This window comes from Penicillium citrinum (assembly GCF_028827155.1).
Source record: "Penicillium citrinum strain IBT 23319 chromosome Unknown utg000005l:1.0-1900146.0:1.0-1900348.0, whole genome shotgun sequence".
NCBI classification, from domain to species: Eukaryota; Fungi; Ascomycota; class Eurotiomycetes; order Eurotiales; family Aspergillaceae; genus Penicillium; species Penicillium citrinum.
Window position 1 is genome coordinate 648,721 of NW_026622690.1, and position 22,845 is coordinate 671,565.

The 22,845-nt window shown below is 46.9% G+C and overlaps 9 protein-coding genes across 9 annotated transcripts; 4 read left to right on the forward strand and 5 right to left on the reverse strand.

The window, feature by feature from the left end:
* Positions 1-965: 965 nt before the first annotated feature.
* N7469_006076 (uncharacterized protein) lies at positions 966-2,603 on the reverse strand (the record flags this gene model as incomplete). The annotated part of the gene is made up of 3 exons (XM_056644994.1): positions 966-1,977; positions 2,034-2,402; positions 2,476-2,603. 3 exons carry the CDS (start codon positions 2,601-2,603, stop codon positions 966-968), a joined length of 1,509 nt encoding a protein of 502 aa, XP_056500232.1.
* Positions 2,604-3,656: 1,053 nt separating this feature from the next.
* N7469_006077 (peroxisomal copper amine oxidase) lies at positions 3,657-5,829 on the forward strand (the record flags this gene model as incomplete). Its single annotated transcript, XM_056644995.1, has 3 exons — positions 3,657-3,771; positions 3,835-3,875; positions 3,904-5,829. 3 exons carry the CDS (start codon positions 3,657-3,659, stop codon positions 5,827-5,829), a joined length of 2,082 nt encoding a protein of 693 aa, XP_056500233.1.
* A 765-nt stretch (positions 5,830-6,594) lies between these two features.
* N7469_006078 (transcription factor domain-containing protein) lies at positions 6,595-9,490 on the reverse strand (the record flags this gene model as incomplete). Its single annotated transcript, XM_056644996.1, has 5 exons — positions 6,595-8,339; positions 8,411-8,589; positions 8,641-9,139; positions 9,194-9,260; positions 9,383-9,490. The coding sequence occupies 5 exons, from the start codon at positions 9,488-9,490 to the stop codon at positions 6,595-6,597; spliced, it is 2,598 nt and encodes an 865-aa protein (XP_056500234.1).
* Positions 9,491-10,310: 820 nt separating this feature from the next.
* N7469_006079 (FMN-binding negative transcriptional regulator) lies at positions 10,311-11,310 on the reverse strand (the record flags this gene model as incomplete). The annotated part of the gene is given in 2 exon segments (XM_056644997.1): positions 10,311-10,949; positions 10,969-11,310. The coding sequence occupies 2 exon segments, from the start codon at positions 11,308-11,310 to the stop codon at positions 10,311-10,313; spliced, it is 981 nt and encodes a 326-aa protein (XP_056500235.1).
* A 1,668-nt stretch (positions 11,311-12,978) lies between these two features.
* On the forward strand, positions 12,979-15,117 carry N7469_006080 (aromatic amino acid ammonia-lyase; the record flags this gene model as incomplete). The annotated part of the gene is made up of 2 exons (XM_056644998.1): positions 12,979-14,868; positions 15,076-15,117. 2 exons carry the CDS (start codon positions 12,979-12,981, stop codon positions 15,115-15,117), a joined length of 1,932 nt encoding a protein of 643 aa, XP_056500236.1.
* A 403-nt stretch (positions 15,118-15,520) lies between these two features.
* N7469_006081 (uncharacterized protein) lies at positions 15,521-15,968 on the forward strand (the record flags this gene model as incomplete). The annotated part of the gene is made up of 2 exons (XM_056644999.1): positions 15,521-15,554; positions 15,610-15,968. The coding sequence occupies 2 exons, from the start codon at positions 15,521-15,523 to the stop codon at positions 15,966-15,968; spliced, it is 393 nt and encodes a 130-aa protein (XP_056500237.1).
* Positions 15,969-16,531: 563 nt separating this feature from the next.
* Positions 16,532-17,974, reverse strand: N7469_006082 (Zn(II)2Cys6 transcription factor domain-containing protein; the record flags this gene model as incomplete). The annotated part of the gene is made up of 1 exon (XM_056645000.1): positions 16,532-17,974. One exon carries the CDS (start codon positions 17,972-17,974, stop codon positions 16,532-16,534), a length of 1,443 nt encoding a protein of 480 aa, XP_056500238.1.
* Positions 17,975-18,688: 714 nt separating this feature from the next.
* Positions 18,689-20,204, forward strand: N7469_006083 (CorA family magnesium transporter; the record flags this gene model as incomplete). Its single annotated transcript, XM_056645001.1, has 2 exons — positions 18,689-18,718; positions 18,948-20,204. 2 exons carry the CDS (start codon positions 18,689-18,691, stop codon positions 20,202-20,204), a joined length of 1,287 nt encoding a protein of 428 aa, XP_056500239.1.
* Positions 20,205-20,279: 75 nt separating this feature from the next.
* On the reverse strand, positions 20,280-21,488 carry N7469_006084 (fungal specific transcription factor domain-containing protein; the record flags this gene model as incomplete). Its single annotated transcript, XM_056645002.1, has 3 exons — positions 20,280-20,312; positions 20,471-20,589; positions 20,684-21,488. 3 exons carry the CDS (start codon positions 21,486-21,488, stop codon positions 20,280-20,282), a joined length of 957 nt encoding a protein of 318 aa, XP_056500240.1.
* Between the last annotated feature and the right edge of the window lie 1,357 nt (positions 21,489-22,845).

A 22,845-nucleotide genomic window follows, 5' to 3' on the forward strand; every position in this document is an offset into this window, starting at 1 on the left:
CTTGTACCAATTTCCACCGCGTGAAACGGCGCATCAAAATCAGCGACGACAAGCGCCACAAATAACCCAGTCAAGTATGTCGGGAGGCTCGTCATGTTATGGAGAGTAAGTTGAAGGAAGTTGAAGTATTAGGTTGGTTTGATTTCGATTGCCATTTTTTTTTCTTTCGGGATATTGGTACAGCTTGGGCCTGATGAGCTATATTTTTGACTCAAAATGGTCGGGACCATTTTGAGTTGAGACACCACATTCAACATATTCTATTGAACCCGCGATGCGAACCCGTACTAGTTAGTCGAACAATGTAGATTTTGACCAAAGCATGCCCCTCGATTCGAAATATAATCATCGTCGCGCCATGGTCCACGCCTTTCAGAATCGTTGCTCTTGATATGAACAAAGAATTCATAGCTTCTCACGAGGACTGGTCGCGAGTAATTTCAAAGTCATCGACGGAGCTGAACTTGAAACCTCTGTTGGAATCTTTGCAATATGGCGGGGAAAAGAATGATTCTTGTATTGCTGAATACAGGATGAGGTTAAGCCAAGATGTGAATAGGCTGCCATATCCTCTTCCACGTCCCCTGCATTTCGACAATCACGAGTCCTGGCCTAACTTAACAATACTGGAGTCAATATGTAACATTTTTTCACGATTTAGTTGGATTGGTTAAGCCTATGTTATTTCTGAGAACCCGCGAAGACATTCGCAATCCTCAACCCATTGATTCTATATAGGCCAGTCGTGCAGACGCGCCAACGGATCATACTGTGCCGTGAGCTACCCAGATGGATATTTTCTGTTAGCAGAATTTGCCAATTGAATAAATTGAATGTCTCGAACTCTCAAAACAGAAATCACGGCACCAGTACATAAAGATTCAATATACGTTGTAAGGTGACGAAAGATGGAATAATTTGAATAATCATAATTGAAACCCTAATATACTACAAACGCATCCAGCTCAGAGCTTAGACTTCATATTGACATGGACAGCCTTTACGGACGAATAAGCATCCAAGCCAGCTTCACCCAATTCCCGACCGATACCACTCTGCTTGACACCTCCAAAAGGAATTCGCCAGTCACTGTCATTGCTGGAGTTAATCCAGACCATACCAGACTGGATCTGCTTTGCGACGCGGTGAGCACGGGTCAGATTGGTGGTAAAAACAGCACTACCAAGGCCATATTCAGTATCGTTAGCCATTTGCACAGCTTCTTCTTCAGTGCTGAAGCGGGCAATGACACAGAAAGGACCGAAAACTTCTTCCTGATAAATGCGCATCTTAGGTGTGACGTCAGTGAAGACAGTAGGCTCAAAGAAGAACCCCTTATCGTTACCAACACCCTTGAAAGGCTTACCACCAACCGCAAGAGTAGCCTTCTCAGACTTGCCAATATCAACGTAAGACATGATGCGGTCGTATTGAGCCTGGGTCACCTGTGGTCCCTGGAAAGTGGATTCATCAAAGGGATCTCCGACCTTAGAGACATTCTTGATTTGAGCCTTGAATGCCTCGAGGAACTTGTCGTAAATCTTATCCTGGACAAGGATACGGGAGGTGGCAGTACAAATCTGGCCTTGATTGTACATAATACCAATATGTGCCCACTCAACGGCCTGTTCGAGGTCGGCATCGTTGAAAACAACCAAGGGACTCTTGCCACCGGTTTCGAGAGTGATGTTCTTTAGGTTGGAGCTGGCCATCTTCATGATGTGCTTGGCAGTAGCCGTACTACCAGTGAATGCGATCTTGTCAACATCCATATGCGAAGCAAGAGCCGCACCAGCAACGGCACCATGGCCATTGATAATGTTCACGACACCAGGGGGGAAGCCAGCTTCCACGATAAGATTGGCGAGGAACAAGATCGAGAGCGGAGTCTGTTCGGCGGGCTTGAGAACGACAGTGTTACCACAAGCAAGAGCAGGGCCGAGCTTCCAAGCAGCCATGGAAAGAGGGAAGTTCCAACTAAGTCCATGTGTTAGCGCACGGAGAATGCATGACTGGGAATCGATGTCACTCACGGAATGATCTGTCCACAAACACCAACTGGCTCTCGCATGGTATAGGCGAATTTGTCCGGGGTAGTACCAATAACCTGACCAAAGATCTTGTCGGCATATCCGCTATAGTAGCGAATAGTCTCTGCAGTCTCAGTCAAGTCATCATCACGCGAAACAGTATAAGGCTTTCCGTTGTCACAAGTCTCAATGGTCGCGAGGGTTTCACGGTTATCCTCAATGAGCTGTGCTAGTCGGTTCATCAACTTGCCGCGGTCGACGCCGGGAAGATCTCTCCAGCTTGGGTCATTAAGCGCAGTACGGGCAGCTTTCACGGCAGTGTCGACATCCTTCTCAGAAGCTGCGTAGACAGATGTGATCTCTTGAGCGGTTCTACAAAGAATGCATGTTAGTAACTTCGAGATTGAATGATTTAATCTTTGATTGAAGGTTGACATTCACATACGCAGGGTTAATGCTGGCAATCTTGTCGCCGGTAGATGATTTCACCCATTGATTGTTGATGAACAAGCCAGTGGGCTGCGACCAGACGCGGCCGTTAGGGGCCTTACACTGCACAGATAATGAAGCCATTGTGATGTAGTGAATGTTCAAAGAATGAATTTTTTACTCGAGAGGAAAGAACAGGCGATCAAACACAGCTGGAGTTAGCTCTTAAAATCCACCTCTGGTGGCCACCTGCTGCAGCTACATCACTGATAGATACCATTGATAAGTGGATTCGGCACGACATGCCCAAAGGAGAAGGTCAAGGAGCCCCGCTGTCGCAATGTCTGGAGAAGAAGACCCACACGGCATCTCCAGACGATCGAATTCGATCCCGAGTCGGAAACGGGGACGCTAGCCCTAATTGAGCAGGTCCACGCAACCTCGCCGCGGGACACCGAGGGGTCTGCAAAACGGCAAGTCAAACATAGATTGTTAAAGGCATTGAAACTTATGTAAAATCGATATTTTGAAGAAATATATGATAGATGGTCTAGCTTCTAAACGAAGATATATACCAAGTAACACAAGATAGTCGATATTGTACAATACTGTATATTCTACTTCACGTGCTTGGCCATGTGGCAAGCGTTATCATCACGTGCCTTCTCCGCGAAAAGATAAGCTTGATATGACTTGGCAAGATGAACACTCAACACACGGACATAATTGTAGTATGTACATAGTATTCAGGTACACCGATTGGCGTGTGCTGCATGAAGTTAGAACGCTTCCTCCTTCTTCCTTTGGCTGCGGTGCCTGTCGGCCAAAGTCACCTGTTCTTTCCCGCAGATTCGAAGCGCATAGTTTTCAATTGCTAATTGGTTCAATCCTCCGTCACAATGCGGGTTTACGCAAAAGATATTACTTGACAGGATGGGAACTAAGCATGCAACAAACAAAGTAGATCGCCTTCTCCAGGCTTTCGCCTAACTGAGCCAGATCCACCCATCTACCATCGGGGAGAGTCGCGCGTATCTCGCGACCCAGCCAGATACTGCCGGACTGCCTGATCGGGCAGGTACATGCGGATATCTATGGATCTGTTACGAAGTGCCACCGACTATATAAGATCCTGCCATGGACAAGATTGAATTCTTTTCCAGCTTCACAAGTTCTTCACATACATCAAAATTCACAATGGCTTCTGCCCCTGATACCACTTCCATCCCGGGATACACCATTTTCCGGGAAGGAGATTATGACAGTGTTGCTGCCACTGCTATGCTTCCCCAGGGCACTCCCCACCCCCTCGGTATGTGATAAGATGAAGGAAAAAAATTGAGGGATTCTCGTTAATAGCTAACACTGCCTACAGACCAGCTTTCCATTAAGGAAATCCCCCAGGTCGCGAAGATCGTTCGTGAATATTGTAGCCCCAAGACAGTCAAGTTCAACTGCATCACTCTGCGTGAGCCCCCCTAAGGCCGAATATGCTGCTTTCAAGGCTGGCAAGATCCCTACTCCGGATCGCAAGGGTTTCGCCATCATCATCATTCGCGAAACCGAGCAAGTCGCCGAGGTCGTCGTCAATCTGAGCAAGAACAAGGTTGAGCTATACAAGGAGATCCAGAACGCCATGCCTACCCTCACTCTGGAAGATCTGGATGTTATGGAGCGCATTGCCCGCAAGGATGCCCGTGTTATCCGTGCCTGTAACGAGATTGGCATCACCGACATGTCCAAGGTTTTCTTGGATGCCTGGGCCATTGGTATCGACGAGCGTTGGGGATTCGACCGCCGTCTCCAGCAGGGTCTGGTCTACTACCGCAACTCCGAATTTGACAACCAATATGCCCACCCTCTGGACTTCAGCGTTGTCGCTGATACTGAGAAGGAGGAGATTCTCAGCGTCGATGTTCGTCTTGTTAATGGCGAGCGCACTGCCCCTCCTCTGCAGGAGCACAACTATCTTCCTGATTTTGTTGGCGACAAATACAACCATGATCGCCTCAAGCCTATCGATATCACCCAACCTGAGGGTGTCTCCTTCAAGGTCCGCGGCAATGAGCTGTCCTGGGCCAACTTTAAGATGCACATTGGCTTCAACTACCGCGAGGGTATCGTTATCTCTGACGTTCGCTCCCACGACATGTACGAGGATCGCGAGCGTACCCTGTTCAACCGTATCTCCGTCGTTGAGATGGTTGTCCCCTACGGATGCCCCGAGAAGCCTCATCACAAGAAGCACGCTTTCGATGTCGGTGAATATGGTACTGGTCTCATGACCAACTCCCTTAAGCTGGGTTGTGATTGCAAGGGTGCCATCCACTACATGGATGGTGTCATGTCCACAGGAAACGGCGAGGCGGCCGTAATCAAGAACGCCATCTGCATCCACGAGGAGGATAACGGCCTTCTTTATAAGCACACTGACTACCGTGACGGTACTGTCATTTCTGCCCGTGACCGCAAGCTCATCATCTCTCAAATCATCACAGCCGCCAACTACGAATACGGCTTCTATCACACTTTCACCCTGGACGGTACTTACAAGCTCGAGATGAAGCTTACTGGTATGCTGAACACTTACTGCATGCACCCCACCGAGACCGCTGCTCCCTACGGTACCCAAGTCGCTCCCGATATCAACGCCCACAACCACCAGCACATCTTCTCTCTCCGTGTTGACCCCGAGATTGACGGTGTCAACAATTCCGTTGTCCAAAGCGACGCCGTCTCCGCCGATGCTGCCGTTGGCTCACCCGAGAACCCATACGGTAACGCCTTCCTCGCCAAGAAGACTACCCTCCGTACATCACTTGAAGGTGCCGCCGACTACTGCTACGAAACTCAACGTGCATGGGATATCATCAACCCTAACCGCATGAATGAGGTTGCAAAGAAGCCCATCGGCTACAAGATCCTCAACAACAACTGCCCTCCCCTGCTGGCCAAGCCCGGCAGTACTGTCTACAACCGCGCTGCTTTCGCTCGTAAGCCACTCTGGGTCACTCCATACAAGGATTACGAGCTCTTCCCTGCCGGTGACTACGTTTGCCAATCTACCGGTGAAGAGAACCACCCTTTCAATTCGACCATTTTGGACTGGGCTAAGCGCAATGAAAACATCGAGAACACCGATATTGTCTGCTACATCCAGTTCGGCCTGACACACTTCCCTCGCACAGAGGACTTCCCCATCATGCCCGCGGAGCCTGTCAGTGTTATGCTGCGTGCCTCGAATTTCCACGTCAAGAACCCGGGTCTCTGGGTTCCTCCTAGTGCTATCTGTGTTGATACCATGTCAACGAATGCTTTCCAGTCTTCTTGCTGTGCGGCTAATGCCCCAACTAGCTCGTCTAGACTGTAAGTATTGACATTGGGCATTGGTGTTATGGGAAAAAATTAGCCTCAAGTTTGGGCTTGTGATGATACACTGTAAATAGGCATTTTATATTTCTCGTTCATATGAAGCAATTTATCTTCTGTTTTTCATTCGGTCCTCCCTATCTTTGACTGTACTCTGCTACACTAGTACTCGTAGCTGTAATGCTGAGTCACATACAGTGCAATCCATATCAAATCCATTCGAAAGTTGAATACCTATTCAACTTTGAATAGGTACCGAAGAAATCTATTTGTATTAATCAATGAACCTTGAGTTCTATCTTTTGAGAAAGTTCGTCCATCCTCTAGGAGTAAAAGTGCCTACATAGACACGTAAGGTTGTTTGGCAAAGGTATTTTGACTGTCATGGTTGGTATCAACCTGGATTTCAGGATCTCACGCAGTTTACAAGTCAGGATTGCCACGAGAGCAAATGAGAACTTGAAATTATCACATTCAAACTGGTAGTACTTGAAATTCTCGTGGATTTTCTAAGCACTTATTTTTCATGTATACTACCAGAGCAAGAATTATTAGAAGTAGAGGCGTAGCAACATATACGCTTAGTAGTGGCATATTGCTATTTACTAATTTAAGCTTTTATCAGCACTAACCAAACCCAAGAGCTCCAATTCAAATGGTATCAATCGCTCAAAAAATCAAAAAATCACACAACTTTAAAGTCCAAGGAGAAATGCGAAGTAGAAAAAGGAATATTTACAGGTGTCCTAAATCAAGACAGGCCCAACTATAATTCACCCTCTTTCTCACCAGCCTCATCAACACCCAAAAAGAAGTCAAGCTCACTAGGTCCACCCTGTGAATGTTCGTTCTCAGCCAACTGCTCCAGAAGAGACAAGAATGGGTCCTTCTCCGTTGTCCCAGTCTCACTGCTTGCCGTATGAGATCCGGAGGTTTGCGACTGTGCACCTGGCGTCACGACGGGTCCGCCATTGCTGTTGGGATTGGCATTGGCGTCGAAGGGAAATGTTGCGTATTGAGGATTTGCAGGGGGTGTTGGGGCTATGAAGCCTTCGGATAGGAATGCCGGTGGGGATAGACCAAATGCTGAGGGAGAAAATGATGTTGGGAGGGCGAGGTGCTCTGAGGATAGGTGGGATTGGGATTGAGATGGGGCTTGGGCTGCAGATTCATGGTTTAGGTGTACTGGGAAGAGATTGGACAGGGAGGGTGAAGCGTTGAAATTCAGGGATGAAGAGAGATCTTTTTGAGAGAGTTGAGGTTGGCCTTGACGATCGGATTCGGCTGGGCTTTGGGCTTGAGTTTTTAAGGTTGGTGGTCGTGGTTGATAGAATAGAGATGGATTGAATGGTGGTGCCATAGGACGCTGGTAGTAGTCTTGTCCGAAGGAATTTGAGCTAGAGACCCATGTTAATCTTCTTTGCCAAGACAAGGATGGGGAGAAAGGGGACATGAATACGTACAATGAGAGTACTTCGTCACCCGTATCTAGTAATCGAACATGGGCGCCGTCAACTGACAACCCTGGATATCGGTCGAGGAAATCCTCAAGATGGAAGACTGGAGAGAAACGCATCGGACTGCTCGCCAGGTTACGCACTAGCTCCGAGTGTGATGTGTAAATTGCTTGAAGAAGCTCTCTTTGATGCTGAACGCCAGCCCACGAATTGCGTAGCCACGCCAGCTGGTGCATCTCACGAGTCAGGAACTCTGCGCTTGAAGAGAAGACCTCGCCTTCTTGTCCCTTGTAATGTACACCATGGACATGCACAGTACCAGCTGTACACACACAGTAACCGACAAAGGCGGGCCATTCTATCAATGGTGAGTTGCGGCCCAGCTCAACTAGTTCTGCAATGGCATTAGAGTGCGAAAAGCATAAATTGGTAGCTTCAATTTGCCATGACTGATGTTGGCCCGTTCCACGTAGCTCTACCAAGTCGATTGGCAAGAATGGACGATATATCAAACAGTGAACGAGATGATATATAAGTTTACTCAAGAGCAGTGTCGTACTTTCTGGGTGACCAAAGAGCGCTTCAATAGATGCAAAGACGTCCTGCGTCCCGGTAGCCCAAATGTCAAGCTCCTGGCGAATCTTGGATAGATTCGACAACGCATGCCAAGGGAAATGTGAATCGCCTTTGACGCCACCCGCTGCCAAGTAGCGGTTTGTGACACCTAAAATACGAGTAATATCAATTAACAAAGATGCTGCACTTGGTGTTTTTCGTCGAGAATCAGCCGAGTATTGGATATTCGGGCCAACATGAAAGAGCTCCCCATCCACGCTGAGACCAGCAGAATGAGGAGACCAGGCGGGGAGACGAAGGACGATAGAGTGGTCGGCGATTAGACAGGGACGAGGAGAGCCACAAGTAATGAACCGATCCATGATATAAACAGACCAAAATAATCGACGTCGGATTTCTTTTTCCGAGTTTGCTAAGTTACTCTTGGAGGGTGTCTCGCGGAGAAGATCTAACGCGACTGCCATAGCGGCACAGTTTGCTACTCTTGTTAGAAATGTTTCATAACGGCGATGGAGATTAGTTTAGAACGGGTTGGAAGGAGAGCCATACAGAATGTCATATATGCCTTTTTTCCTAGTCCATATGCGAAAAATGCCTGCGAGAGAAGCAATAAAGCCTGCAATCCCTCAATTGTCGGATCATCGACATCGATCATACGTCTCGCTTGCAAGGCAGCTTCTAATCCAATCCGAATAGACTGCTCAGGCTGGCCAACTGTGTATACGTATCTGGCGATATATTAGCGGATTGGCTCATCGGTCTGGGCCAAGAGAGTCTACCTCGAAGTCATGGCCGATATTGCCATAGATAAAGGGACGGATAATTGCTTCATATTATGAAGCCTCCGAGTTTGGGCTTCATCGAGGATAAAGAAGGGTTTGCCGTGCAATCGTGTAAAAAAGGTATCGAGAAGGACATCTGACAGGATGGCATTGTGGGGCTGAGAGTGCGACTGCGACTGCGGATGCGGATGCGCCGACTGTGGTTGTGAAATAGCAGGAGATGGTGGATGTCCGGTTGATCTGGTCAAAGACTCAGACTTTACAGGGACCGGAGTCGATAAAATTGGTTGATGATCATTGGATGAGTAGGCATGGAATGAGGCATCGATTGTGTTGCGCCGAGTGGGAGGGGCGAGCGGCAGATCCTCGGTGCAATCCGGGGAAGTGGGTGAGATGGGATTCTTCTCATCTTGCAGTCTTTTCTCCAGTCCATCGACGCGTTTGAGTAAGGCTTCGAGCACGTCTGTCTTCGGACCGCGTTTCTTTGGGATCGCATCTAGTACGAGTCAGCCCGGTGATCGGCGTTGGAGACAGCTGCATGTAGATTTACCATAGATGCAGGGACATTGAAAGACCTTGCAGGCTTCACAGCTAGGTCGTAGGCGATTGCATTTAATCTAAATAATATTCAGATAATCAGTGTCCGACTAAAGGAGAGACTGCCATTGACATGACATGACCTGATATGTTATGGCACTTGATGGTTGATGGTATGTTTATGGGGACCATAGCGACCGACCTTTCTTTTGCGACAAGATTTGCAGTTCATCGCCTCGCGTGGCTCTACTGTCGCACGACGAGGCGTCAGACGGTCAATACTGACCTGAGGACGAGACATGGTGAGCATCGACAGACATGGGGAGGTTTGAAGGGTGGAAATGGAAGAGATGAAGATGAATGGGAAGTTGGAAAAAAAGCGGAGGAGGAAATGACGGGGAAAATCCCAAAAAAGTGGAGGAAAATGCGGAGAAGCCGAGAACCCACCGGAGTTTGGTTTGATTTGGTGAAAGTGTGCATTTAACAGGTGAAAAGAATTAATTATTAGTGATAATTAGATTACTGAGCTACTGAGCTAGATGCTCTAGATTTAATTCTATCTTTTCTTCAATTTTCATTCACTGCCTCTTCCGCAGTTTCACCCCAACATTGCCCCCCGTTGTTCCCCGTTAGGGCTGTGGCTGTCCACTCCGAGCCAAACAGACTTAACAAGACTAACCAGACCAACAAAACTAGTCTGATCAGGCTAAATTTCGGCAAATGTCCAACTCTAGTCCTGCCCCGAGCGCCTAGTTGCTTTTAGTACCTTTTAGTTCTGTATAGTCCATCACATGCCAGTCAAGATGTTGCAGACACCTGCAGGTCATCCCCACCTCTCGCCATTCAGCTATTCATCTGAAACATCCATGGATATAAGAGGAGTGCCCAGTGGTTAAGGATCCGTAGCGACTCCCATTGTCTCCAGAACAGCGAGCTTTATCTTAATATCAAGCTATCTTGCGACCGGGCTTAGGAATATTTCTACAATATGGCACTATACACGTGGCCCTTGCTCTAATATTGGCATATTGATCTATGTATATGAATGCCCTTCCTCCATCCACGTCGAAAGGAACAAAGTGACAAATATTGAATTGCCACTTTTGCATTCAGACGACTAGCATTCTATGCTACTTCATACTACTGCACTCTCGCACAAAATCAGCCATCTGTCTCGCCTTGACACCCCCCATTTCCTCCAATCCACCAATCACCCCCCTTCGATCCTCAACCCCCTTCTCTTGACTTCCTTTAAACCGACCCTCAACCCTGCTGATCTCCACTTCCATCCCCACGATCCCCTTCTTCAACATCGAAATATACTCCACCGGCGCATCGACCATTCTCCACGGAGATTTCCCCTGCCCAGATTCATCCATCTCGCTTCCATCACGACTTGCTCCATACCCCATAATCCCCTCTTCCCCCAACCTAGCCAAATCCCCCAATTGATTCGTCAGAAACTCCTCCGTATTTTCTGTCTTCGTATCGTGGTAGACTTTCATGCGCCCATAAACCTGCACTGCAGCATAATTCCATGTGGGCGCCACCTTCCGACTACCCACTGAAGCACTGTAGAATTGTGGCGTTATGTAGTGATCCACAGGACTGGTAAATACAATCAAAACTTCTTCAGGAAGTATCTGTGCCTGCACCTGCTTATCAAACGACAGTTCCTGGCCTCGTAACCTTCCCTGTCCCTGTCCCTGCCCCTGTCCATCACCATCACCATCACCATCAGCCGAATTGGGACCGGTCAACGGGTCCGCCTGCTCCGCCCCCCCTAACGGCTTCGATCAGTGCCTTTGTATGCGGGTTCGCGCGGGCAATATGTCCCCGCAGCGTCCCCAGCGTGGATCTTCCTTTTGTCCCTTCAGTCTGGCCATTACCATTGCAAGCCATGCTGTTTCCACCATTGCTAGCTACATCTTTCGAACTTAAACCAGGATGTGCTTCTGAGGTCTCCGCATCATTCTCCACTCCATCCAACACCCAAGGAATATGACTACACTGCAATGTAGGGAAATTATCCGAGGGTAGCGAGGTAGTCAATACTCCGAGAGGGTGTGATCTGATAAACGCATGGAGGGTGGGGAGATCAGTTACAGCGTGGTCGGGACGAAGATGCATGCTGCGACTGACAATGTGTGGGATTGTAATTCTTGGACTCTTCAAGTTGATCCTGTATAAGCGACTGATCATTTGGAATGGTGACTGTTATGCTTCCCTCGTTGTTGAAGATGCAATGCCGGAATGTCCCCGTGGGGTCCCATGGAATCCCCGGATTTTGATAAGCTTATCGAGCGGGGAAACCCGAGCCCATGTATTCTAGTAAATTCGATTGCCATGGAGTGATTTAAGATCTCTATATTACTCTGTGTTAATATTCAGGTGAATAATACATGGAGAGTAGTTGTTTGTGGACGCGTGACGTCCCCAATCTCATATGTCTACTAGTGTATTGTCGTAACTAATTGAAGTTACTCGACTCTAGTCTATGCGAGGGCATGGTAGACTCGTGTCAGAGGATCGTATCATGGATTAATTCAGTCACTTGACAAATATGAAAAACAAGACCTTCTCAGGCTTGTTTCGGTAATTTTCAAATCCATTTGGAAGGCGAAGCATCTCTTGCAGAGAGTATAGAGGCCCACTTGTATAATCAAATGCCAGGTGAGTATTAGGTACTGGAACTGGCCGATGGACACTATCATTTTTCGTGAATAAGCTTCTTCCCATTGCATACTCATTTTCAGGACATTCCCGGGATTAAGTTGCACAAGATTGTTACACAGAGCTGCACGCGCGAAACATGGAAATTATGTAATATGATGTACATAACTACTAGTTACGTACATACAGCGCGTACTAGCTTTGAAGTTGTGGAGAACATCGCGATCTATTTGTAAATCGGGAGTTGTGAGCCGGGAATGATCCATGGATACATACCTCCCGAAGTGTGCATGAGATATCAAATACCGGTGTTGTACAGGGGCCAATGAGTCTTGGCTTGAATTAAATTACACCGAATGGATTAGGTTTCCTCTGGTAACTAGTTTGAATTTCTTTTTCCGATACGATATTCGATTCAGTTGCTGCGAAAACATGATCTTGAGCTGAGGCATGGATGATCTGTCGCGATTATGACAAGCACATCCATGATACTGTTGTTTAAGAAGTACTAATTTCCGATGATACTAGAAGATCCTGTTGCATGCTCTGTGCTCAGAATGGATCTAGTATTTCAGACTTACTGACCGAGTGGCGTTGATCAGGACTTGCTGATCTCTTCATGCAAGGGATAGCTTATCTATCATCACGGCCGAGACGTAAAAGACTCGTGACTTTATCAAGTTTCCGTGGGAAACTTGTATTGGAGTGGGTTTTTCTTTTAAGCCAACACCGTATCTTTCTGAAAGGCATTATTCCGCTTCAGACTTTGAATTCTTACCATATTATTTGTTTCCAATACTCGCCCCACAAAATCAGTTTCCCGGTATATACGAGACACTCGTTATTCAGAATGGGCGAAGACTTCCCTCGGATGGGGTGCAATTCACACCAAAGACCACGACCAAGATTCCCTGATAACGCCCCGATGTTATCATCGTTCTTCCGACTCGGTGATGTGGTCGATAAACGAGAGGCTGTCATTCTTGATGGGGAATCCCTGGATATTAACAGCGTTGTTGCTGTCTCTCGGTAAATATACCCGTGAACATCTTGGCCATAACGGTGGCACTAACCCTAGTGACCAAATTGCTGAAATTGCTCCAAACTAGGTATAAAGCCCCGACAATGACTACCAGCAACAAATATGTTCGTAGTCGTGTCGAAGCAAGTGTCGAAACACTTAGCGAAAAACTAGACCGGAATGAAATTATATACGGCGTCAACACCGGATTTGGGGGCAGTGCAGATACCCACACCAATAATCATGTTTCCCTTCAGAAAGCATTGCTCCAGACACTGAACTCGGCTATTCTGCTACCCCAAGACCGAGGAATGATGAGAAGCGATTCAGGAACGCAAATGGATTTCTCCGAAATCCGAAGTCACTCGATGCCAACTTCATGGGTCAGAGCCGCCATGATCATAAGATGTAATTCCCTTCTGCGCGGCCATTCTGGAGTCAGATTCGTTCTTATTGATCATATCATTGAACTGTTGAAGAATGGTATGATTCCTGTGATTCCGCTCCGCGGAAGCATTTCAGCGTCTGGGGACCTTACACCCCTTTCCTATATTGCGGGTGCGTTGGAGGGCAACCCGGATATATCAGTAATGAATGAAAAGACTGGTGAAGTCATTGCAGCTGATAAGGCTCTTGACAAGCTTGGTCTCTTACCAATTCAGTTAGGACCGAAAGAAGGTCTGGGCTTGCTGAACGGCACGGCTTTCAGTGCAGGTGCAGGTGCGCTGGTCGTCTTTGACGTTAGTCAACTACTCTTGTTATCACACATTCTTACAACAATGGGAAGTGAAGCTCTCGGCGCTGGACGAGAAAATTACCATCCATTTATATCTAATGTCAGACCTCACGACGGTCAACGAGAAACTGCACACTGTCTCTTTAATTTTCTCGGGGACTCCAAATTGTCCACAGCCATTTCCGAACAGAACGACCAATTTCAAGGGACCCATACTCATAAACTAGCCCAGACAAGATACGCATTGCGCACATCTCCTCAGTGGATTGGCCCTCAGGTTGAAAATCTGACTTTGGCCTTACAACAAGTACAATGCGAATTAAATTCAACAACAGACAATCCTCTAATAGACTCGAATAACAGCAAAGTTTACCACGGAGGTAATTTCCAAGCTGTATCAATCACAACCGCGATGGAGAAGGCACAAAATGCCATGCAAATGCTCGGAAAAATGATTTTTGCACAATGCTCGGAAATCATCAATCCAGATACAAGCAACGGTCTACCACCTAATCTGAGCATAGATGATCCAAGTCTATCTTTTACCTGCAAAGGCCTTGATATTAATATGGCCGCGTATATGAGCGAGCTAGCATACCTTAATCATCCCGTCAGCAATCACATCCAATCTGCAGAAATGCACAATCAATCTCTCAACTCTTTGGCTTTTATTTCTTGTCGGTATGCGAATGATGCTGTCGAGATACTATCCATGATGGCAGCGACCTATTTATATGTCCTATGCCAAGCACTCGATCTACGCGCATTTCATCTTGAATTCGTCCGCAATGCACGGGGTTCAATTGGCAGTATTACGAGAGAGGTCGTCTTTCCCACCGGAAATTCGTCCTTGAAGAACTCGGATCAAAGGATACTCAAGATCCAGGAAACTCTATGGAACGAGTTGATGCATCACTGGGGAAGTCATAGAATGTGCGATCTCCGCCAGCGGTGCCATCTATCTGTGAAATACTCTGTTGGAGCTCTTCTCGAACATTGCTCACTTGGAGAGAATGCAATTGGAGAATGGAAAAAAGCTGTCTCGAATGCGCTAGAAAAGAGCTACCAAAATACCAGAGTACTCTTCATTCGCGAGCCGTCGACAAAGAAGTATCTTTGTCATGCATCTCGCACATTCTACACTCATGTCAGAGAACACCTTTGCGTGCCGTTGAACGAAGGTATTATAGACCATCCAACATACGATACAGATATAAGAGAACGAAGCTCGCAATCTAAGCGAACTATTGGGTCGCAAGTAAGTAAGATATACGGGGCGCTGCGACATGGAGAGTTCCGAGAATTGCTAGAAAGTTGCTGGCAGGAAAACAATCCAGACCAAATTATATGAGGATGATAGCCCACTTTCAATACCGAGTGCGTCACTTACAGAAAATATACACGAATTCAAAAACTGTGCGATCTTCAAATGAAGCGAAGATTTCAAGGATTGATCTCAATTTAGGCCTCCGATGAAGTTAAGGAATATGTTCTTTCTGGGTTGTGAAGCTCCCTCGGCACAAATAAAGCAGAATATCGAAGACGGAGTGGACTATGTACTTGTAATTGGATTTTGCTTATTTGATGTTACGACAGCTGAGGCTCAGCTGAATGTCTGGCATGGCTGGCGGAACGGTGTTGACAACACGACCTATTAGCAGAAGATATAGTAGGTTGAATTACTTCTACAGTTTCTTTGAGCTTGCGGAGATAATTCGATATATAGAGAAATCCTCATATTAGAGACTTGATGTCATGTTGCCCCAAAACGCTGCACGCGATTCGCTTGGCAGCTTATAATTAAACCACCTGGCTCACCGATAGCTGCATCGTTATAAGTTTCCTGTTTTCAAAGGTGCTCTGTCGCATGTTGGCCTTAACAAATTGAACAATAATACCGTGAAGAAGAAATGGTGACATTGCAGACGCATTTCCTACGTCTCGGTATAGTACCCCCCCAATTCAAATATGCAAGACTTGGACTTCTGACATCATTTAGATTCTCGCAAGCTGTTTCTACGAAGTCAGTCGTCGCCCATAATATTTGGATCCAATGCGCAACGGCTACGCCCCGGCGCCAAACTCTTTGGCTTCCAGGAGGACGACCACTGCGTGTGCGCAAGAACCAGTTACCCATTTACTGGTGCATTGCCCAATATCGAAAGATTTACGAAGGGAGTTGAGGCGGTTGGGGAAACGTTCAGTAGCGTGTCGAGTCGGCTGGGAGGCTCAAAGCAAGGTGAGAAAGGCAAACTAGACACCGCCCCGAGGGCGAAGATGGTCCAGTCCAGATCGTATTGGACTTCGCCGACGCGTCACAACGGTTTCGCAGTCGCGCGCCAGGGAAATTACGGCTAGGTCCGCCATCTTATGTGATCTGTTGTTACTCGCCTGCCAGGTCAAATATGACTAGATTAACTACAAGATACAGAGAAAATATTGAACATTGAAGAGAGCCACGCCAAGAAAATTTGTGATCGACCCGGTCGAAACACTTCACGTTCGCCACGTTGAAGAACGATGCCGCCAGGTTGGTGCCCAATGGGAGTTATAATGTTCTTATTACCGTTCGGATATGCCTACGGCATACCTTCGTGTGACCTTCGTTATATCCAAGTCTAACCCAAATCTCTCCCCTTTACCAATACACACTCTGTATTGTATCCTGTGAATTCTCTCCCCAAGTATGTACCTCCGTACCTTCATTGTTTCTTCCTGGCTGTTCTATGATCCAAGGCTTTCCATGTCCTCTTAACGAGCAGATATCCAGAGACGCTAAATCAGAAATCGGATATACTACTATTGTACTCATAGATACATGTGAACTATAGGAAAGAATGATAAAGATAGTCTTATATCGTTTGATGGGAAGGATATCTTCAGGAAGTAGCTCCCTGTCTATAGATTTTATATGTATACTATTATAGATTCATGCTTTCCCGAAGCAGATTTTTAAGACAATGCCCTTGCTGAAGTAGGCCAATTGGGTCTTGTGACCCATCGCTAAACATCTGACTTGTGTCATGTTTCAAGTCCACCTTAATCATTTGTAGTTGTTGATTCAACCAGCTTGATTTGATGTTAACATTTCTTTCAGACTGCTGTTGTACCTCTGACAGCTGACTATACCCCAATTCTGGAATTTGGGTATCTAAGTCATGCTGATTATGGGATGACATAACGTCCTCTACTGACTGAAATTCATCAAGAAGCATTTGTACCACGATGTACATTTTGCTGCAAGACTCAACATTTACTGGAAAGGGATTTTCTGATTTCGGATCACCTTCCCTTTGAAAAAGAGCTGGCATGCGGCGATAGGAGGTGGACTCCGGAATTTGAAAGAGGCTCATGTGGATCTGCACAAATATAATAATGTACAGTTTGGCAAGAGAGGCGTAACATGACAAAGTAAGAAACTTGGTTGGCAAGTCTAGCACGTCTGCCAATTCCAAGCTTGGATCGAGAATCGTCGGTGGATTTTTTTGACCTTCACTGCCATTGGACATATCCATACCCGCTGTGGATCTAGAGGAAGGATATCGAATATGTCTTTTCGGATCACAGGTAAGTTGAGACCATGATCCACGAACCTCAGCTGCAAACCTCCGCGCCAAATCCAAGACTGGGCCAATTGGATAAGTATCGAGATCTTCTTCATCATTGGTGAGGCTTGGCGTACGACTATCACGGCTGAGTAGGAGGAATGTCTTGTGAATATCCGTGATAAGCACTGATATTTTCAGAAATTTCGAGGATCCGAAGTAGTGTGGCTTCTCGATTGTGGATACAGTGTCCCTGGATGAATTCAAGGACGACTCTGGTGATGCCAGAATCGGTATTGGTGATTTGTAGATGCTCTCAGACATATTAGGAAAAGCGGGTATGCCAAAAAGGTCCGCGAATGGATTTGGTGGGACAATATGGTTCTCGTCGTTCATGAATGGGCTTATATTGGTGTCGAATATAGTGACCTCATCTATGTCCGCAAAACCCGGGCCATTCTGTTCCCAATCCGAGAGATTTGCTGAAAAACTTGAACCGGAGAGTGGTTCGGATGCATTAGGAGTGCATGATATGGTAGCTTTCGGAGCCTTTTCATCTTTTGTACCGAATGATAACTTGGGTGGATTTCTTCCAACCCAGCCTTTGTTTGCTCGCTGGGCACCACCACAACTACGTCTTTGTGCTCGGCGGCTAAAGACACATTCTAACCTAGCCCGAATGCATCGCTCACACTGCTGACCGCCAAAACGAGACTGTTCTGCAGTGGATACCACACATGCCAGCTTCTTAGCTCGGCAACGATCGCAAGAGGCTCTGAGAGACTCCTGTACTGGAAGAGGTGTCATTGCACTGTCCATGATCTATATCCAAACAGTCAATGTTAGGCAAGACTGGCTTAAGTAGATAAAAAGCTGAGGTAACGTATTGCCTGCTTCATCTTCCGCTATTAGTTTCGGCGGAGGGACAAATAATACGACAGGAAACAATTTATTGTGGAAAGAATCCTTCGCCCCCAACTCAAGAACCGTAATATTATAATGAGCCAATTAAATAGAGTACTATGGTATACTACTTCTGCACAAGGTACGTATGTGATTATCAAACGTAAGAAATAGAGTCCACAAGTACACGACTGATCGGTACACAAAATGATATTGCATTTCTTTCAACGGGTGGCCTAAGTATATACTACAATTAAGGCCAGCAAATATGGACCCAAAATCGAAATGCAGTATTTTTGGATCTATAAAGCTCGTACTAACCGGCAGGGACCCAGGCTGTCTCTCGGCCCGCGATCCTACCAGTCCTTGTCACCTCCGGTTCTCCGATTGACCATCCGAGGATGCAGTCTTGGCAACTCAAAGGAATGAAGAGACCATAAGCATAATCCTTTCACATTCCAAGACAATAGGTAGCAAGGCTTACTACCTATGACGCAAATTTACGACAGTGGCATTCTACACCTGCATTCAATATCCAACCCCTCCGAATACAGGTTTTGCAGAAATCCTAGCGACAAGGGTCCCTACCGGAAACTCGGCATGCCTTAATGGGCGAAGTCCTTTAACACAATGACTGGATTCATCGAGCCAGGCACTATGGTGAGACATGCCCTCGAATTTATTTCTATAGGTAGGACTTTTTTTTCCGGGGAAGGGCTTGAATTGACTCCGACCTATACCTTTGACCTTTTCCACGCCAATTATCAAATACGTCCCCTCTGTCACATCTCAAGAGCTCATTGCAACATCGGTACTTATTTGAACACGTCCTTGCCCGGGTAATCTGTCTGGTTAGAGCCACATGTATGTAAATTCGTGTCTACGCAAGAATTGGACGGGGCTCGCCTCGCGCTGCCAGATATGGGCCAAGAATGAGACAAAAAGTCGGCCGGTGGGTGTGATTTCAATGGCTGTGGTTGGGTTTACCCGAGCTGCTTCATGGAAGAGACAAGTTTCAAGCTTTGAGTCGAAGGACACTGCGAGTTTGGCCTGTCACAGCCCAACAGATAGGAGTCTTTACGAACTCTCTCTGCAGCTTTCGCAACGACCCATGAACGGCAATGCCTCGATGCATTACACTCGGTACGCTATTCTGGGCACAAAGGCCCGTTATGGCTGGATGACCAAGCTTGGGATTGCCACCAGGTACGGATTGAGCACTCGAGATCTGCGTATCTTCGATCGACCTTCGGGAGCATATCCTTACATTCTGATCCGGGAGCACACTATCTTATTTCATCTATTCGATTTGCGTGGATTGGTGCAACACGATCATGCTCGAGTCTTTCAGAGAGCTCCTACTTCCCACGCGAATGTCACACATATCGACGACGACCGTCGAGTATCACGCGTATTCAGCCTCAATATCGAGCGAAGGCTACACTACGAGCATGAGAAGAACAAACCAGTCAATTATCCGTACGAGCTACGCATTCTGGAGACAGCACTTGCGTCGGTGACCTCGGTGCTAGAAGCAGAATACTTGCTAGCCAAGGAGCAAGTTTCCCAGGTTTTGCAAATGACTGGCTCGGACACCTTGGACGGGGAGGAAAACCTGATTCATTCTAAGCTACGCGCGATCCTGGATCTGAAGCAAAAACTCCTTAGCATTGGAAAAAGGGCACTTCAGACGCGAATAATGACACAAGAGATACTGAACGATGATGAAGACATGGCCAACATCCATTTGACCGAAAAATGGCTCGGGAAGCCTTTCCGAGTACAGGATCACCAGGATGTTGAGTATCTGTTCGAGACCTACTTTAAAGCCAGCGAGGCAGTTGAACAGGATACATCAAGCTTGATGAACCACATTCGCCGGACGGAAGACACCATTCAATTTACACTAAATGTGCGACGAAACCAGATCATGGTTTTGGAAGCCAGGCTCGAAATTCTGATGCTGGCATTTGCGGGGGCAACTCTTATCGCAGGCTGGTACGGCATGAACCTGGTCAATTACTTTGAGGAGAGTGCCTATGGCTTTGCTGTTGTCACGATGACCTCAGTTGCCGCCGTAGTTGTGTGCTCGTGGTATGGAATGCGGAGATTGCGATGGATTCGAAACGTTCGACTGCGCATGTAAGGGGGTATTACAGGATAATATATAGGCTTGAGGTATATTTGTGAACCTGAAGCGTGTCCGGCAATCCAAAATGGACTAATGCATGGTTTGCGGCTCAGAATAAGCGATCTGTGGATGAAAATTGCGAGTAAATCCCATTTTCCTGTAGGTGGCTGTCCCAAGACTCCTTTATGCATGAAACACAGTAAGCTCCTGCCAAACAACACTTTGAGGGGATGTAGAAAGAGAAGTTCTTGAGTGATGGGGCACGCAGAGTTTGTACTTACCCAATCAAATCCATAGAACGGGTCGAGAACGCCAGGAGACCAACAAGGAATTCTTCCTGTGTTATCTATGGGAGGCGATGAAGAGTGCGCGTTTGTTATATTTGAAGGATCGAGTGGTGCTGTAAAAGAGGTTATATTGCCACTGAAAGATCGATCCATACCTAAAAAATATACTGTCAATAAAATGCATGAAGTGAGATCTATGGTACATACCAAAGTCATTATGCACTGTATTAGCAGGATCCATAGCGTTTTGTTTGGCTTGCCCTTCTGAAGCTCTCCGCCTCTTCACCCGGTCCAGCATGATCTTCACAATATCAAGAACTCGCCTTGTCTCTTTCATCACGGAACACCAGTCTGCCCAGATCATATATGAATCTTCCATGGCCCTGAGCAAGGCTGCGGGCTGTTGACTATTTAGATCCAGACCTATTGCAGGAGAGACAGATGGGTCTGGATCAATTCCCCAATGAATTCCAAGACACAGCAGCATACTAGCGAGAAGAAAGTCATATGTCGCCAAATAGATGATTTTCCAGAGATGCCCACTTAGAACTCCACCTGTTTGTGTCTCACGATAAACATACGATTGGTGACGAATGATCATCAAAGCGGCGTCGATACATGTTTCCCAAGACAATCGTTTCTCCGGTTTCATATACCTTCGATGTAGCACACATCGAGATTTTTGGAATAATAAGTCCAAAGAAAGGCGCCGCATCACTACCGCTGCAGAGTCGGTGACGAGAGGACATTTCCGGACCTTTAGGCTTGTCGGAAGTGCATCATGTTGAGAAACCAGCATCTCATGTAATTGGATCACGGTCTCATAGGGCATGGGGTGTACTGATGTCACATGGCCATGTATTAATCCTAAAACAGAGACTAATTTCGTCCTCGCTCTCATATAAGACGGAACTGCACCACTGGAGTCCGACTGAGGAGCGGGAAGCACTGTCATTCCAGGATCCATCTCCTCTTCAGGAATATTTCGGGGGGGGCTTAGTATCGGAGTCATTATCATTGATAAGCCGGGGCAGGCCAACTTGAAGCGATACGAGAATATCGAGTTGAATGAGAAGTCCCCACAGGCGCCGCCTCATCTCACCCGCAAATATGGAAATGTTTGGATAGAGTGAAGGATCGCGGTGGTAACCCATTCTCATCGCCACTCGTAAGATGATTGCTAGTACGACATCAAGCCCGAAATTGGTATCGCGGAATCGTAACAGCTCACAATAGAAATATAGGAGTAACGCGTCCACTGTGTACGTTTTCGGCTTGGTATAATCACTCAACAGCACGCACTGTGCACTGCAGTATCGAAACAACACCACGGACTCTTTAGCTCTTAGCCAATTTTCAGCGAGTAGTTCCCCGGATTGTATCAATAGATCGGTAGCTAAGCACATGATACTGAAGAGAATACTTAGCCAATTTAGACCGACCGCACTTGGGTCATTCCAAAAGGATAGATACTGCAGCGCTTGGGGTTAGTATCAAATCCGGTGGTCAAAGGGGATGATGAATAAACCTCTTCATGAAAGGTAGGTGCATGATTGACCCCTACGCGATGCTGGTGTCAATTATCGCATGTCACATATTCTACCAAAACCCCGAAAGATTAAACTTACAAGCAGCCAGGTCTAAAGAGCTGAAATACTTCGAAATTAAACGGTCCACCTCGGGCCTCGGTGGAACAAATGATAGCATTTTACGGGCTGTCGAGCCTGTGCGAAGCCCAAGGAGCAGCTCACACGATGGAGTCAATTGATCCTCATCTTCGCTTGTTTTTTGACCTCCTGGCAACTGTAATCCTCGGGTTAGGAACCCAAATCCTCAGATCGAGATAATGAGATGCTCACGAGATCTGCAATAACAGCCCAATGTGCCCCGCCCACATATTCTGTTTCGTTTCTCTTGACTTGGATGCGCCCGCAGGAACTCTCAATTGATCGATGCGTCTCTGGTGGTGACGGAATGTCCACAGTCATTAAATTGGTTCGGGGAGAGATATTGTGTCCCGTCGAAGGACCAGTAATGTCCTCCAATGGGTCGACCCGATCACCAATCCCATCCAGTCGGGACCTGCCCGTGCTTGAGATGCCACTAACATATATACAATGAGGATTTTCCCCTCGTCGCACGCAATTCCCACAGGGCGTGCTCCGATCACATTTCACCCTTCAATTCTGAGTGTCAGCTCAGATGGGTATAAGCTTTCCAAACGCGTCCGGGATTATCGGTAAGCTTACTTGCGTTTGCGACACGGGTTACATGACAATTGAGGCTTGTCCCTGCGTCGACGTTGCCGTGCAAGATGTTCTGAGAGCATTTCTCGTGTTCTCAAACAAAAATCGAAGCGAGAAACAGAA